The sequence below is a fragment of the Grampus griseus genome, assembly GCF_964374135.1.
Source record: "Grampus griseus genome assembly, chromosome: 9".
Taxonomy (NCBI): Eukaryota; Metazoa; Chordata; class Mammalia; order Artiodactyla; family Delphinidae; genus Grampus; species Grampus griseus.
Window position 1 is genome coordinate 103,638,205 of NC_139003.1, and position 18,320 is coordinate 103,656,524.

General features: G+C 49.2%; 1 protein-coding gene across 1 annotated transcript in view; it reads right to left on the bottom strand.

Annotated features, from left to right (window-relative positions):
- The window catches only part of VWC2 (von Willebrand factor C domain containing 2), a gene marked incomplete at its 3' end in the record, with an annotated part of 115,331 nt that extends 97,528 nt beyond the window's left edge, over window positions 1–17,803 (bottom strand). The window contains exon 1 of the mRNA XM_082661465.1: window positions 17,114–17,803. Within this exon, the coding sequence (XP_082517591.1) occupies window positions 17,114–17,794 (681 nt within the window). The 5' untranslated portion in view covers window positions 17,795–17,803. The remainder of the gene's footprint in view (window positions 1–17,113) is intronic.
- Between the last annotated feature and the right edge of the window lie 517 nt (window positions 17,804–18,320).

Sequence of the window (18,320 nt, forward strand, 5' to 3'; positions counted from 1 at the left end):
TTGAATTTGAATCTCACTCTAGTCTGTGTCCCAGATGTCTTTGCATTCTGGAAGGCAGAAACTTATTTCATACATGTACTCTTTCTTGTCTGGTTTCTTTCACTCAGCATAGTTATTTTGAGATGTGTCTGTGCTGTTTCCTGTCATTCCTTTTTGACAATATTCCATTGTATAGACATGCTACAGTTTGTTTATCCATTTACTTGTTTATGGACATTTGGGTTGTTTCTCGTTTGGGGCTGTTACCCATCAAGCTGCTATGAAAATTCATGCACAAAAAAAAAGAAACTAATTTCCAGACACTTCCTCCTGCTCTATCCTGCCTACACAGCTGCACCTTCCACACCCAGCAGAATGCCCACCTACTTGGAAAGGCCAACATATTTTTCTTAAATCCAGCTTCAACATATCTTTCTGTCCTGAGCTGCCAGAAAAGGCCAGTGGCCTGGGTGAGAACTCGAAGATGCCTTGTGTCACCAGAGTCCTGCTCTCTGACGAGCAAGCACCATTATATTTCCTATCTGGAACTTCGCCCTGTGGTTGCTGGCGTGGGTGCCACGAAACCCCACTAATTCCAGGCTGAATGCAGATGCCTCCTCAGGAACAGACAAATGAGAGGCATGAAAATCCCAGCAGAGCTTCCCAAGGAATTGTAATGTTTTCATAGATGGGATTAATTTGTGAGCTAAGAGGCGTCAGCCCAGACCTTTCTCAGTTAAACCCATTCCACCTAAAATAAAGTCTTCTCTCCATTTCTCTATTTTGTCCATCACCAGAGAGGTTCCGTTTATGTTTCCAACCCCCATAGTGTTGGATCCTACAATGACACAAACTAAGATTAACGTGAAAACAAAGAGAAACCCTGAAATCCGGGCTTCCCTCTACCTTCCTCTTTCCCAGTTCCTCGACCCTCCCCCCCTTCCTTTGAATCTCCATAAGCCCAGGACCCCTTGAATTCCTCCGGGCGTGTTGGCCAAGAGCACGGTGTCCTGTCACTGAGAGCCCGACTCCCAGCCTGCAGTCAGCTGCCAGCTAGATTCAGTGCAACTCAAGGGCCAGGGCGTGTCATGTCTCTGTCACATCCAGGATGATTACAGCAACTGAGCTGATGCAAAACGCCGCACAGGCTCAATAAATATTGACTGAGTCAAGGAAGAAACCATTGAAAGACACAGGAGCTGAAATTAACTTGCACAGCACATGAGGAGAAACATAAAAAATGAAATCTACAGCTTTGCTTCAGGAAGGGCTGTCACCACCTGGTAAGGAGCTGCTGGAGGACTAGATGCCCACACAGGAGGCAAAGGGAAGAAAGAGGAATCTTTCCATTATGAGGGATCAAGATGTGGATTACACATTTAATCCACAAATGGAATTGAAGATACAGATGCTAGGATGATATACACACGAAAGCAGAGGCTTCACAGAAGGGATCTGACACGTGCATAAAGGGCATGGCTAGAAACAGGGTCCCTAAGTGCACAGCCTGAGATCAGGAAGCAAAACCTCGAGATTTTGGAGCAATCTAGTCCTGCACGTGGGGAGCAGGTGTCACACCACCCTCTGCCTATTACATCTTTCCTAACTATTCTACCCTGTGTGTCAGTGTTTCCTATATATCGCTAACATTTATAAGGAGTAGCTGAGGACTCATACGCTCTTACTTACCCAGTGGACAAACTTCAAATCCAAAAGTGGAAGATATATGATGTGGACACACCCACCCTGCAGGCTGGGTTAGGCACACGGTTCCGGGGCAACGATACAAGAGCAGGCTTCTCAGCCCCACCACCAGGCCCTCCACCCTCCACTGACCAATCCCATAGGCTCATGACCGGAACAGAATCCTGTATTCTCACAGAGACATACAAAGACACACCCAAGTCGCTCACCTCTGTGCCCAGTCTGGCTGGGGAGCTGACACATAAAAAGAGAAACTAACAGAAAAGCAGGCGATGGCAGATGGCAGCTGAGCTGTGTGCACGTTATGGCTTTTAAAGGCAGAGCTGTTTCTTGGAGTGGGAGGGAGAGGAAAGGGATCAGACGGGAATGTGGATAAGTCAGCTGGGGAGGATAGAGCGGGTGGAGAGGGGCGCCATGGAGACAAGGAGGGGCCTCGCCGGCTCCACGGTTCCCTCCTGGGGCTGAGAACCTACCCCAAAGAGACTTAGAAATCTAAACTGGAAAGCACAACGCTTCCCACCATCAGCAGAACTAGAAGAATTGTTCTAAAGCTAAAGAACGAGATCTCAGTGTTTGTGCATTTGAGTTCTGTTTACACGTTATGACCCTGTTGCATAATTATTCTGATAACTTCCAATTAAGAAACAAGTTGCCGTGTACAGAGAGAAATACAAAAGTTAACCTTTTTTTCCAGGAGTAATTTTTCAATAGTTCTCAAAATAAAAATCTAAAGTAAGTGTTTTAGAGTTTGGATACTATATCGTTTTATCATTTCATTTTTTTCTTTACCTCCAAAACAACAATCTAAGTTAAAGTTTTGCAATCAGATAATCTTCTTAAAAAAAAAAGAATTCCTCTGTTCAAGCATATCTTCTCTCCCCAGAAAGGATAGTAACTTCTTTAATAACCTCTCTCTATTTTTCTGACGTTACATTTTAATAGGATAATGTTCATTTTATTTTAACAAAAATTGAATGTGATAAAATCAAATGATATCTGAAACTAATAAAAACAAAGAAAGGAAAAAAAAGAAAAAGAAGAAACAAGAGGCAGGAGCGAAAATCGCCCTTCGCTGAAAGCAGTCCTTGGCGTGGCCCTGGATGAAAAGCATCCTCCCAAAGCCACTGTCACACTTTTGTCACCAGATGGCGAAAGTGTCCTTCCAGCTGCTTAGTGTCTTCCCAAAAGTGCCCAGGGTCAAGTGCGCTGCACTTAAGGGGAATCCCCTTCTACTTAAACCACAGGTCTCATTAGCTTCTGATAACCCGGAGCTGTGATATTTTGGAGCTGGAAGAAAACGCAGGAGCAATGCTTTTCAACTCTGCATTTTTACGGGGTGAACACACACCCAGGGGTCGGGTGAATTGTCAAGAAACCCACACAGCAAGGCAAGGCAGCGGCCGGAACGCAGGGTCTGGTCAGGCCACCGGGCTCTGCTCACGTACCATCTTCATGAGTATGTGCTGGGCCACCCTGCCTGCTCTGACCACCCTCCCGACTCCCTGCAAGATGCCTGGAAGATGCTATGCAGGTCCCAGGTTTCTTTTCAACAGTCACCTCAAACTAAGTCCTTTCCCAACCTTACCCAAGTTTCCTCGACCTGAAATATCTTCAACTAGAGCAAGGCTCTGTCTCCACCCTGGGAAGCAGCAGGGTCCGGGCCAGACACAGAGGTGCCCACCCAGCAGCCCATGCCTCCCTGGCTCCGCCCGCTGTCTGAGCTCCCCTCGTACATCAGGGCCAGCAGGGAGGGCTCCAGCCCCTCCGTCCCCACCCCCCATCTTCCCTCCCATGGGAATAGCAGCCCCTGATGAACCTGGTCCACGGCCACCTTCCAGCCTCCAGCACAAGCCAATGGCCACGAAGCTACCGCAAGCTGCTGCTTCCTGCGTCTTCAGAGAAGATTCTGGTTTTGTTTTGTTCTTTTTGTCTTTCTACTGGCTGTCAGAGAACGGATTTGCACACAAAGGGACTTAATTAAGAACTGTCCCCAGGAGCTGTCAGCTTCCAGTCTCAGGAAGAATAGGACTCCACCACCCACACACACACACACCCCCACACACACACACCCACACACACACACACACACACACACACACACACACACACACAGAGCAGATGAACAGAACAACAGTCTGACAACCCGACAAGGCACCGCTTTCTTCTCAGGCACCAAAGACTGACTTTTGTAGTTTAGCTTGAGGCAGGACCCCTTAATGTCTTTCAAATCCTCTTGTGAATAGTTCCCTCAGATAAATACGGATCATGCAGGAACTCACTTACAGGGGAAAGATGCAGGCAGTGTTTACATGGTGTATTTCACTTGGTGGCAAACAGATGAAAATGAAGCAGGGTGCTTCTTCTGGGCTGAAGACCTGGGGAATGTCCTGGAAGGGTGCTGACCTAACAGATCACACAGTCCGATCACATGTAGCAAAAACCTGCTGGCTTCCTGTTACAAACTGAATGCCTCCCCCTAAATTCATATGGTGAAGCCCTCACCCCCAATGCAATGGTCTCTGGAGGCGGAGCCTTTGGGAGGTCATAAGCGTTAGATGAGGCCAAGGTCACGAGGGTGAGGCCCTGGCGGGTGGGATTAGTGTCCTTGTAAGGAGAGGAGGAGGGCCCTCTCCCCACCCAGTGAGGACATGATGAGTAGGCGGCAGTGTACAAGCCAGGAGGCGGGTCCTCAGCAGAACCAGACCCTGCAGACACCTTGATCTTGGACTTTGAGCCTCCAGAACCAGGAGAAGTAAATTTCTGTTGTTTCAGGCACCCAGTCTCATGCATTTTGCTCTGGCAGCCTGAACTAAGACAGCACGTGCACCCCCATTTCTGTGGTGGAGGCAGGTGTGTGCCCACGGTGGACCCGCCCCTGGCGCCCAGTCCTGGCCTGCTGCAAACAGAGCCGTGCAGAGAGGAGGAGAAGGGGCCAGCAAGGCTCGGAGTAACCCCAGGGCCACAGGCGGATAGGCTTGGAGTGCTACCCTGGACCCTGGGCCCAGTCAGGTACGGCCTCTCTCCTCCCAATTGGGAGCATGGGTGATGGTGAGATTTTGATGGAGTAGCTCTAATAGATACTTTGCCTATTCACAGATTTCTAAATTAAGACCTTAATAGAATGGCTGTGATGCCAACTGGGCGTGACCACCTACAGACTGGGGCTGGGGGCAGTTTTGTTAAAGCCAAACTCCTCTTAAAACATGGGAAGCACTAAACCCTTTTTTTAGAATTAGTATAAAAGATTAAGGATCAGTTATCCTTAGCAGAAAGAAGCAATGAAAAGGAAATGGTTTTCCTTTAACATATAAATGACTAAAACTAACTGTTTTCCAAGAGTAGGCTTTTAAAAGATGGGTGTGCGGTGTGATGTGGGGATTGGTTCTCTCAGGGATCACAAATTCAGATTCTTTCAGGGATTCGTCATGTAAGAAAACGAGGCAGTGAACTAGGTGCATAATAGGGAGTGGTGGAGACTGCAGCAAACGGGGAAAACACTTAATGCATTGAAACCCATGTGCGTATCTCTTCCTAATATAGACACGCACACGCACACACAGACACACACGCACACGCAGAAAACAAAACCATGCTGCTCCCTTTCATCATTCTTCATTTGAGATGGCAGTAATATCGTTTAAACGCTAAGCAGGGAGCAGTGAAGGTGACCAGAGTGTAACTGAGCAGGACCCAATGGGTCTGTCTGTCCCCAGGACAGACCCCTCCCCATGTCCTCTGCCATGGGGCCTCTCGGAAGTACTCAGATAACAGTATCTGATGCACATTTCCTGAGTTGTTTTGCAGATGCTAAAACCCTCACCAAATGGAAGATGTTAACTACTTGATGACCATGAGCCCATAGCCCCAGGCCTCCTGGAGCCTAAGGACTGATAACATTAACCCCTGTGACCCTGCCCTGTTCCCTCGCCATCAGCTAATCTGAGAATTGTGCAGGAGCTGATCACATACCCTACTACCTGCCCCACTCCCTCACCTGGCTTTTGCCGAAACCCTTTGAGGAGCTGGGGGCTTTTTACGGCATGAGCCACCAGTCTCCTTTGCATGGCCCTGCAATAAACCTTTCTCTGCTCCAAACTCCGACGTTCCAGTGCGTGGCCTCACTGTGCGTCAGGCACACAAAATTGTGCTAACCGGAGGACAGCTGACCCAGCTCCAGGAACAAGGCTCACCATCGCCAACTAGGACGTGGCCACCCGGACACATCTGAGGTCGGAGCCTGGCTCCCATCAGCCTGCCTCAGCTGCCAATCACCCAGCAAGGGCTGGACCAGGGCGGGAGAACGGGGCACAGGCATCCTCAGCTCACACCTTTGGCCCCTGCACTTCCCCTTGAAGCTGAGCCTCTTCCAAAGCATCCTGATATTACAACAGGCCAGCCCAGCAGTTTCTCCAGTTAATGAGGTCCCTTTCCACGGGGGTTTAAGAGACTGTGGGGCTCACTCACAAGAAAGGGATCCATCTCTGAGCTCAGAGGCACCCCTGAGAGCCGAGCACTCAGTTGTGTCAGCTGCTGCATCCTGTCACCCTAGAGCAAGATGAGCTTATTTCTCTGACTCCCTGGAGGGCACAGGAGGCCAGAGGGGACTCTGCTGCAGGAGGTGACCTGAGCTGAGGGGTTGACATCCCAGCACAGTTTATCCCTCAGGCCACCAGCGTCCCTTGTTCCTCACAGGCCCAGGGAAAGGCAGCAGCCTTGTCAGAATTCTTTCTTTTCCTACCCCACACTCCCTGACATTTCTGCCAAGTGTGACATGGCTGAACTACCAGCCGATTGAGGCAAAGGTGCTCAGGGGGGCCCTGTTCCACGTGGGAAGGGACTGCCAGCCTCCTGGCCAGCTGGGGACTCCCTGTACTGCGGCCCCAGGGGAGAAAGGTGCCACGGTGACAGCCGTCCACTGGCCAAGGGCCCTGTGCCCCCAGAACATAACTGTCAACAATGAGAGAGCGTGACCGGGGACAGAGCTACGGCTCCTGACACCTTAACAGGAATGAATAAATATGAGTCCTGGCTTGCTTGAAACTAATTGCGTATTTTGTTTCAAGCCTCCTGAAACGAAAGTATTGAGACACTTTTTCAAAAAATGCATGAAATTTAAAAGTAAAATGTAAGTAAGAAACCTTTTAAAGTTGGACCAGGGAGATAGATATAAACGAGTGTAGCATGTCAACCTCTGACAAAAGCAAAGACATGATACAGAAGGGCCGACCTGTCTGGTACGGTGTATGTTAGTATTTATTTCTGAGGCGCTTCGGGAGCAGGGGGCATATCACTTAGAAGTGGTCTGAATTTTCTTCCAGGAAGGGCAGAACAGTTGGCCATGGCCTACTGGAGCTTGGTGCCACCTGTGACCTGTAGCCCTGGATGACAGAAGGAGCCTTTGAAAATGTTCACCTATTTCAGAATTTGGCCTCAAGCTGCACCAGCTCCCCAGCGATCATCTTCTTCCAAGAACATTTAAAAGTTGTATTTAATGGCATCTCCTGTTTAAGGATAAATTGCACAGCTCAAAATTCAGTACAGGACACACCAACCCCCGCAAGGCACGGGAACATCAGCCCCACCACCAGCTCAGCTGTCACCACCCTGGAGGCCCCCGCTTTTGTAATAGGCAGTCGGGGTTCTCAGCCCCAGCACCCTTGATATTGGTTGTTGGGCTGGTCTGGACCCTGTAGGATTCCAGCAGCCTGTCTGGCCTCCGCCCACCAGATGTCAGTTACATCTGCCCACCCCAGTTATGACAACCACAAACGCCTCCACATGTGGCCAAAGCTCCCTCGTAGGGGCAACGTGGACCCCAGTTGAGAACTAGTGATCTGCAATTTAGTGAAGGAGGGGTTTTGATCCCTTCTTTCTTAACTCTGTGCCTCTGCTTCTGGGATCCTGTTTTGCTTCCTGGATTTCAGCCTTTAGATTGCATCTGGAACTTCTTTTAGTAAAGGTTTCTTGGTAGTACGCCCTCTATTTTTGTTGAAAAATATTTTTGTTCAGGCTCATTCCTGAAAGACAGTTTTGCCAGGTACATCCATTGAATTCATGCTTATTTTCTCTTTGTTCTTTAAAGATGTTCTTCTACAGCTTTGGGTTTTCTATTCCTTTTTTCTAGGCTGTGCCAGGTGGTTTGCAGCATCTTAGTTCCCTGACCAGGGATTGAACCCATGGCCCCTGCAGTGGGAGCATGGACTCTTAACCACTGGACCGCCAGGGAAATCCTGGCGGAAATTTTCTATTCTTGACGAGATGTCAGGGGTCAGCCTAGTTACTGTTATTTTGCAGATAAAGTCTTGACTCTGTGGTCCCTCTTAAAATGTTTCCTTTCTCTCTGGTGTTCTGCACTCTCACTAGGTGTGGTTTTATACATATACATACATATATATATATATATACACACATATATGTATATATATACATAAATATTTTATATATACTTAATATATGTGTATGTGATATATATACACACACATACATATATCTCTTTTTAGATTCACTGGGATTCCTGCATCAGGAAATAGGGGTCTTTCAACTAGAAAGTCTCTGGCACTATCACTTCATCTTCTCCACATTCTCTGCTACTTCTTTCAAAATTCTAACTGGATGTATGTTAGACCTTCTTTCTCTATCCTCCATGTACCGAAACATTTCCTTCCTATGTTCCATCCGTGCACCTGTGTTTCATTCTGGGCAACTTCTTCAAATCTACCCCCAGATTCACTAACTTATCTCACAACCTGCACCTATCATCCTGTCAGATCCTCCCCTTGAAGATTAGTTCCAATTACTGTAGCATTCCTTTATACAGGCTCTATGCGATTCCTTTCCAAAGCTGGCAAGCACTTGGTATGTACTGATGTGGTTTACCCATCCACTTGATTCCCGCATTTATTTCTCTGTGCATAAAAAAATATTCTCGTTTGTATCCCAACACCTGGGTCTGATCTGGCTGCGTCTGTCTCGGCTGACTCTGGTTTCTGACGCTCTTTCCTCTTGTGTGGAATTGTTATTTTGACATCACATTCCTTGGAACCTTATTTGGGGGGATTCTCTGCGGCCGGAGAGTGTTTGCCTTTGTCAGGTACCTGTGGGCCCTGCCAGCCTGGGACCACTTTAAATAAAAATATTCCACATGGATTATCCAGAGCCCTCAGGGAAGCATGACTAGGAGCTCCACATCCACAGCAGGGCATGTGCAACTGCTGAGAGGGAAGCCTCCAGCCCTGCCCAGTGCTGATGCCATCCAGGGGGTGTGTCTACATGGACCTCTTGCAGGACAGGCTCTTCCGGGGAGTCTGCTTTTATGAGAGGTACCCTGATCTGACTCTCCCTACCTGGGGCCCTGGACTTGTGACGTGGCCCAGCCTGGCCTCGAGTACCAAGGGTCCAGGCCCCGGGTATCAGTGGACACCCTAGGACGGCCTCTCCTGAACGACTGACTTTCCTGTCTGGTTTCATACATCCACCTCTATGGACTAATTTCTCTTATTTTTTTGCCATTCCTGCTGTGCTTTTGAGAAGATGTGCTTTATTGTATGAGATCCAGGATTTCATGAGTTTTCTAAACAGTGGGCTTTCAGCCTATGAGTCTTCCATATTCCCAGGTAAAATCATTTCTCCCATGCTGCCACGGCGTCTTAGTTTTCCATTGCTATGCATTTCCACAGGCCTAGGGCTTCCCAGAGAGCTCGCAGGGCCACGGGCAGATGCCTGACATCATCCTTTTCTGCATCCATTCGAAAGGCACCCTCTGTCCTGGACGCACCCCAGTGCCCGACAGAAATAGAAGGAGAAGTGAGATCCAGCTGGCAGGATCTCAGCCTTGGAACAGATAAGCAGCAAGAAGGATTTCCGGCTACATAATCAGAACCGTGCCATGAAGGACGGCTACAGGGGGTGCAGACTTGAGCGGAAGACCGTATCCTTTACTCAATCTCACAACTACGCTATCGGAAACAGGCTCTGGTCTTTTCCCTAGAAAGCTGCCCCAGGATCCTTCTTCCCCTGTCATTTCAACACAAAGCGTTAACAGCACTGAGATCTAGGTGAGGGGCCTCCACCTGCCTACCCTGCAGGCCGCGACCCCACCTGACCAACCTCTGGGCACATCACTCTCTATAGGGTCACTGCCCCTTGATCGGAGGGACCTGACGGTTTGTCAATGTATATCCAGGATGTAGCCCAATGCCTGCAAATATTTATTCAAAAAAGTATTTTTTAATAAATAAATGTAAGCATGAGCTTTCTGTTGGGACTTATCAGATCTGAGAAGGAAACACTTCTGAGCACACACAGCGCCCTAGAGTCACTCTCTGATGGTGAGGAAATTCAGAGGCCATCTTGCTGGTGACCAAGCGCCATGCTGGGGCAGGACCGCCCCTGAGATGCACAACTCCCCAGGCCGCAAGTGCAGCAGGCTTTTGTTCTGCTGTTTGTGCAGAGCTCTGCAGGTTCTCATATCTCTCATTTCCTTCTTATAATGTGAGAGACAGCATCCTCTCCACGTTTTCCCGCCAGCTAATAAGGAGGTTCTGAGTATTGCCCATGGGCACAGGGATGAACCAGAACACAAGCTCACGTCTTCAGAGGGTAAGGACTCTGTGCAGTCCCAGCCACACACAAAATGCCCCTCCATCCCCACGGGATCAGGAAGGTAAAGAGGCAGAGTTGGAAGGAAGTGTCCAACAGACCAGGACTCAAATCCTGGCTCCCCCATCACGAGCTTGATGACTTCAGTCAAGTTACTTAACTGTTTTGAACCTTAGTTTTCTCTCCTTTAAAAAAAAAAATACCACCAGCTCATCAGTCTATTGTGTAAACCCTGCCCCCACCCAACATATAAAACATATAAGCAATGGATGAATGTTGGTTTCCTTCTTCCCAACATAAAAGACTAAATATTTAGGTTAGCAGATATTTGTCCTGTCTAAAACTTCCATAAGACATTTGGTCCACACCCAAAGGTCCTTGAAATTCGGTCCTATCCAAAGAGTCCATGCCAAATGGCTTTGGACAAGACCAAATATCAAGGACCTTTCTTCTTTTTTTATTACGTATAGTTGACTTACAATGCTGTGTTAGTTTCTGGTGTACGGCAAAGTGTTTCAGTATTATATTAGTATATATAATTTTTCAGATTCTTTTCCATTACAGTTTTTACAAGATATGAATAGAGTTCCCTGTGCTACACAGTAGGTGGTTGTTGATTATCTATTTTATATATAGTGGTGTGTGTGTGTGTTAATCTCAAACTCTTAATTTATCTCTCCCCCTGCTTTCCCCTTTGGTAAGCATAAATTTGTTTTCTATGTCTGTGAGTCTATTTCTCGTTTGTAAAAAGTTCATCTGTATCTCTTTTTGGATCCCACATATAAGCAATATAATATGACGTTTGTCTTTCTCCGTCTGCTTTACCTCACTTAGTATGATCATCTCTAGATCCATCCATGTTGCTACAAAAACCTTCTGCTATGGACCAAACATCTTATGTAAGTTTTGGACCGGACAAAATGGTCTTGCAAATATCAAGGACCTTTTGGCAGAGATGGAATATCTTATGGACCAGAGGCTTTATGGAAGTTTTGGATAGGACCAAATGTCCTGTGGGAACTTCTATAGCATTTGTCTCATACACACAAATAAAGTACCGCACGGAGCATGTAAAAGCGCAGTCATTCGCGTTAGGTTTCCCCTACCTGAGTTAGGGACACATCTGAAAGGTCTAGGGAAACCATAGGTACTCTCCTTTCTTTAAAAAAACAAAAGTTAACATTTAAATGGCATTGCACAGAAGGGCAGAAACTAAGAAGTCCAGAATTTGCCAAGTCTTCCTAGAAGCCAAAACAAATTCAGTCACAGCAATAGCGCACACATGAAACTGACTTACAGGAAAGAACGTCGACTTTACACAACTTAGTTCATGTTCCTCGGCAAAGGAAAATAATAATGGTGTTGTTGTGGTCTAAGTAACATCAGTCAAAAGAATATAAATACGATTAGACTGAAAAATATGGAGAATTGTGTCTTTCTCTTTATGGGCACTTGCTCATAATTGCAGTAGAGATCTATTGAGATGGAGCTTTTGATTCCAAATTTCATGTAAGTTCTTTTTCATTAATAAACTCCGAGAAAGGAGATTTTGCAACAAGTCGGCTGCTGAGGCCCCAGGAGAGGCTTGTGACTCAGTGGTCCCGGGTCATCTCACCTGTGACTACCTCGTTCACTGATCTTCTGTCCAACGGTCCCCATGCTTTGCAAGACAGCCCAGCAAGCAACACGTATCAATAATTCATTTTCTCTTTTTCTTCTAAGACTTAATACAATTGCCAGTCAGACCTCCTGATCGGCTACGGTAACCAGCGTGGACACACAGAACTGATATCATCCCAACCGAAAGCAAAGTGAAATTTCAGTTCTCCTGTATCTCGGGGTGTCGCATGCATTCTGTTAGGTTCTACAAAACATGGAAACAAGCTTGCAGACCCTGTTTCTGTCTTCACAGTTCCCCTGAAATCAGGATTCCCAGGAGGGGAACGAGTTCTTTTGTTGCTCAAAATGGAATCGTGTTTTAACGAATGGATTTCAAATTTGACTTGCTGCTGGCATGTATGGTAGCTCTCAGGGGCAAATTTAAAAGTGAGGCCCTCATATGTATGATACAAGGACCCACTGACATAAGTAAGTAGCACAGTAATTCCTGAAGTGGAGCTCAGAATGGAATAGACACTAAATCACCAAAATCTGGGTGGGTGGCTTAATTATGTTCATAAGGCATCCCGTGTATTACCCATCACTCTGTGCCTTCTCTACTAATTCTTTCTTCCAGTCATACTTGCTGATGCATCCTTGCCCCACTGCATTCCCTACACCTCCTTGGACCCAGGCCTACGAGGTCAACTCTGGTCACTGACCCTATGTTACAGGCTGCATTGTGTCCCCTCTCAAACTCAGATGTTGCAGTCCTAAACCCAATACCTCAGAACGTGACTGTATTTAGAGACAAGGTCTTTACAGAGGTAATTAAGGTAAAATAGGTCATATGTGTTGGCCCTAATCCAATATGAGTGGTGTCCTTATAGGAAGAGGAGATCAGAACACAGACATGCACAGAGGGCCGACCATGTGAGGACACAGGGAGAAGGCGGTCCTCTACATGCCAAGAAGAGAGGCCTCAGGAGGAATCAGCCCTGCCCACCCCTTGATCTCAGACTTCCAGCCTCCAGGGCTGTGAAGCTGTAAGTTTCTATTGTTTAAGCCATCGGGTCTGTGGTACTTTGTTATACAAATGGCATGCCCCAGGAAGCAAGAGAGCACGTGAAATAGCATTCGTGTATAAAAATTATAAACGAATAGACCAGCTTCCTTACTCAAAGTTGGAGGCCTGCTGGTGTAAGAACAGGACGCTTGGTATAATTTCAGAGGCAGTGGAGGACATTCTACTGGTAACTATGTTTTTATTTGAATATACAAACTAAACTGCAAACATCCCTGGAGGGATGAGGGTATTACTCTAATTGTTATTAGCAGCTTAATGGTATTTCACTGAAGGTCTTCTGCTGACATCTGCCTGAGATCAACCAGGCTGTAAGGAATGGGAATTTGAATGGGGTAAAGAGCCTTGGTGAGAAGGGGAAAGACAGGACTGAAGTACAGAGAAAACTGGGCAGAGAGTGAAACCCAGCAGGACCCTGTGGGGCCCCCCCAAGTACAAAAGCCTTTCTGTGCTTTCTATTTCTTGTTTGTAGGAAAAAGGTTTCTGCCTCCAAGACCTTCCCTGAGTTCCAAAGGGCAGATTCAAATAGTCACTAATTAGGGGAGTGAGGAAATGCAGAAGGAAACAGGGGCAGGATGTGGGAGGGTCCCAGTTCCTCCTGAGGGATGGGCACAGATATCTGATACATATCCCTGAGCTCTTCTGCAGGAACTAAGGCCCCCATCCCGGTGGAGGATGGTGACTTCAGGCTGAGCACAGATCCCTGGAGCACCGCCCTGTGACCTCACCACCAACCAATCAGAGTAGGGTTACACACCCTGACTCCCGCCCCACAGGTTTTGCCTATAAATCCTTCTTCCCTGAAACCCACTGGGTCTTTGGAGCACGAGTCAGCCATTCTCCTGGCGTGGCCCCGTGGTAAATAAACCTTTCTCGGCTCCGAACTCTGACGTTTCGGTTTGTTTGCCCTCACTGTGCACCGGGCACAGGGACTGCAGACACATACCCAGGACAGAGGAGCAAGAGAGGGCAGGGAAGAGACACGCTCTGTCCGGAACATGTGCGCAATAGCATCACAGGCACAAGGATCCGGGGTTCCACCTTCTCAGGCACCCACCACGAGCTCCCAGCCTCCCTCAGTAACCGACTCTCTCTCGGAAAGCAGAGAACAGAAAGCGCCTGCGTGCCTCCCAAGGAAAGAGGCCCAGAACCGGCCTGCCTTTCACCACCCCCCGACCTGGCCGTGATCGGGAGCGCCCCAGACATGACCCTCTGGCACCTCAACCGCCACTGAATTACATTGTTTTCAGAGAAGCGCAAAGCGCTTCAGATGTAAAATGCGTTCCTTTCCTGTCGTCCGTGTACTGTGTGCTGTGCAAACTGCAGGCCTTGATGGGTCTCCTGGAAGCCTGGAGGACCCAGAGCAGCCACAAGAGCAGTTGTGCCCCACAAACCCCTGGACTCACAGCTGACCCTATACCCCTCTATGCTTATCCTCCCAACACTCCCAGAAAGCACCGCACCCTCTTTTGTTCATGGAATGAAACTTGCACAAAGCCACACTAAGTTAGGGAAATGCCTTATGAGTGTTCCTGATACTAACAGAATGAACAAGCATGATATATACAACGCAATCGTTATGCAGTTGTACTTATCATAGGAGCAGGAATATAATGAAAATTTTATAGCAGCTGTGCACAGTGTCATCCTAGCATCGGGTAATGACTGGATGAAAGTTAAGAACAAAGGATCACTTGAAGATGAAAGATGCGCTTAATACTCTAAAAATAGCTTTATTGGTATTTTAATTCTTACTGAGATTATAATCTTTCCAATCTACCTTTAGATGCTATCATCTCCCATCTCAGAGTGGGAAACACATTCTACTTATGCACCAATTTTTGAAAACAGGAATACAATACAAGGCATGGACATACACACACTACCAAATGTAAAACTGATAGCTAGTGGGAAGCAGCCGCATAGCACAGGGAGATCAGCTCGGTGCTTTGTGACCACCTAGAGGGGTGGGATAGGGAGGGTGGGAGGGAGGGAGACGCAAGAGGGAGGAGATATGGGGATATATGTATACGTATAGCTGATTCACTTTGTTATAAAGCAGAAACTAACACACCACGGTAAAGCAATTATACTCCAATAAAGATGTTAAAAAAACAAAACAAACAAAAAAATGATCTCCCACACCCATACACACAGGCCGCTTCATGGCATCCAGCACTTAGCAATGAATAACAGAACAGAAGTTCCAATTCTTCCTTCTACCTGTGACGGCTGCTCTGGGAGGCATTTGGGCTTTTGAGATCAAAATGCTAGTAGTTCCTCATCCTGCCTCATGGACACCTATAAGAAATGACTATGGAACTACACACAGTGCAAACAATAAATGGTATTACTTAAAAACTAATCCCTCGTCTTCGATCTTGTAACACTTAGGTTTTCCTGTGAATCTAAAACTCCAGAGAATCGTTTGGCTACAGCCCCGTCCCAGGCCAACACGGAAGGCCCCTCCTCTGGGCTCCACCAGCTCCCATGGCCAGCATTACTTATGCACTTCTGGGCTGCACCCCAGAACATCTGGGGAGACATCTGCCCAGCTCCCCAGTCCTCCAGGAGCATTCTGAGGGCAGGGTTCCAGACTTACTTCTGTAGTATGGCCAGGGCCTGGTTCCTAGCAGGTTCTCATCAAGGTTGTCTGTCTCTCCAAAGGGCTGAAGCCAAGAACTGTCTTAAACAGGTTTGCCTGGAGATAAACCCTGGGTGTCAGGTTGTTAGAACTCCAAGGAGCCTTAAGGAATTTCGGGCCCTTACCTTACAGATGAGGAAAAAGAAAGCCAGAGGGGAGATGTGCTTTGTTCCCATCATGCAGCCCATTAGTGGCAAAACCAGAATGGAAACTCATCTTTTCTGACCAAATCCCAGCATCTCCACACTTTGTACATTACCTATAGATCTGTCCTTCTCGGCTTTATATTAATATTTCTACAACACTCAGGAATTCATTCCTAAAACTCACTACACGCTGTCACATCCTGGGCACATTCTCAACTTGCAGATCTCAGAGGCTATGGTCTGGGCACCCTGAAGGATTCCTTCGCACCTGCCTCCTTGTTCAGCTTTGGGGGCTGGAGGTCCCAGGATGCCCTCTGCTGCCCGGGAAACCTCTGGCATGCCAAGTCAACTGGCCAAGTCCAGTTGGACTGAGCCGACCATGGGGGACTGGAATGACTGAGCAGCCGTGCAGTTGTCTCCCAGGCTCGGTACTGAAGAAGCAGGGCTTTCGGGGGCAGTTCACCCCCCCGGCCAGCACAAGCCCTGGATGGCATCTCCATCCACACCAGTGCCCCTGTGGGGCTGGGCTTTTGGTTCAAATAAGAGTGTAGGGGGTAAAAGCGTGCTTGACACATGAATCTGCTTCTTAACAGCTGTGTTGCCTTCGACACCTTTTAAAAATATTCTGTGTCTCAGTTTCCTCTTCTTTATCAGCTGGAGATAGTAGATAATAATCTACTTTATTGCGTGGTTTGAGGTTTAACTAAGTTAATACAGGTGAGACATGCAGCCTGGAGCCTAACATACACTAGGCATTCAGGAAATAGCACTACTAATATTATTACCAGTACTCACCTAAAATAAAACCATTTTTAACCGTAACCTGGACTTGTTTTTGCTGTCGACTTTGTTTTAGCATCTATTGAGCAAGCATTTTTTTCTTTTAATTTCTAGAACATCTGCCTGATACCCAGCACATAATCTAGGGAAACGGCTTATTTATATGTACAGTCTCCCTTAATGAGCTATTAGCTCAAGAACACATCCCAAACAGCAGGGTAAATTACCCTGTGTTTGAAAACAGGGCGAGCATTTCGGCAGCAACACTTTTAACTCAGGAGCAGCCAATTAAGGTTAAAAGTACAGCCAGTGATTTTGCTCGGGCTGTTCGCCTTAGGGCCACGGGCTTCACTCTAAGGAAACCCTTTTATCGTGAAGACCGAGCGAATGCACGTGGACTGGGCACACGGCTTTCAAAAATTACTTCAGCACTGAAAAAGAGGGGTCGTGCTGAGGGGACGCGGGCACAGCGCCGCCCATCTCTGAAAACCACAGAGCGCCTCTTCTCCAAAGTGGGGACTCAGAGCCGGTTCACCCTCTCCTGGGACAGGCAAAGTCGCCCGGGCGCTCGCCTCTTACCACGAATTCCTCCAGGGTCTGGTAGGTCTTGCCCCGGAACTCGCAGTAATTCTTCCTCTCCTTGCACTGCGGACAGCACTGGCTCGTGTCGACGTGGATGCAGCGTGGGTGCAGCCGCGGGCACTCGGGCTGCGCGCACAGCGGCCCCTCCTCGGTGCACAGGCATGGGCAGGCCGAGGGGCCCGGCGCGAACTTCTCCCCGATCGCGTACACGAAGCCGCTCTCGTCCACGCAGCCCTTCCCCCGGTAGTCCGGGTACGCGTACTCCTCCGGCAGCTCGGGCGTGGGCTCTGGGTCTGGGCCCGCCGCGTCCTGGGCGGCGGCGGCGGCCGGGGGCTCTTCGTGCGGGGTGTCCCCGCGGGGCCGCCCCTGCAGGTCCCCGGCCCCGGCGCCCCCGCCCTGGGCGGCCCAGGCCTGTTTCTGCCTGCTCCACGCCTCCCGGCCGGCCAGCCCGCGGCCGCCCTTGCCCTTCCAGTCCCGGCCGCCGCCGCCCTCGTCCCTCGCCGGGCGCCCGAGCTCGCTCACCCGGCCCGGGCCGTCCCGAGACGCGTGCTCGCGCTTCTCCTGGCCCGGCCGCTCGGGCGCCTGGGCCAGCTTCTCCAGCGGGATGCTCGGGCTGCACAGAGCCACCATCAGGCAGCAGGTGAGCAGGAGGGAACTGGACAGCGCGCCAACTGCCATCGCAGTGGAGCTGGGCAACCCCTACCGCGTCCCGGCGGCCGGGCGGGCGGGGAGCGAGGTCGAGGGGCGAGTCGCATTCACAGCCCGGGGGCGCGCCGCCGCCAGTCTGGAGCCGCCGTCCCTGCGGAGAGAAAGCAGCACAGCTGAGCCCCGAGGCCCGCGCGCGCCCGGCCCGGCGGCTCCCGAAATGGACGCGCCGGACCCCGAGGGCAGAGGCGGCATGCCCGGCGCCGGGGCACGGCCCGGGGTCCTACACATCCCAGACTGTGGACACGGACACGGAAGCGAGTCCCAGAAAAACACCGGCCCGCAGTGTTCCCCGTGTCTTCTTGATTAGCGGGTGGCGGAGCAGCGGGGATGCAGCTAGCGGGGCCCGCGCCCCATGCAAGGCTCGGATGGAGCCACAGAACTCCGGAGCCCGGCGCCCCCTCCGGGTCCCGGCCACACTTCCCTAAAGGCGACTCAGTGGAGAATTCCGCAGTGGAGCGGGCGCTGACGGCCGTGCAGGAAAATAAGAGGGAAACCC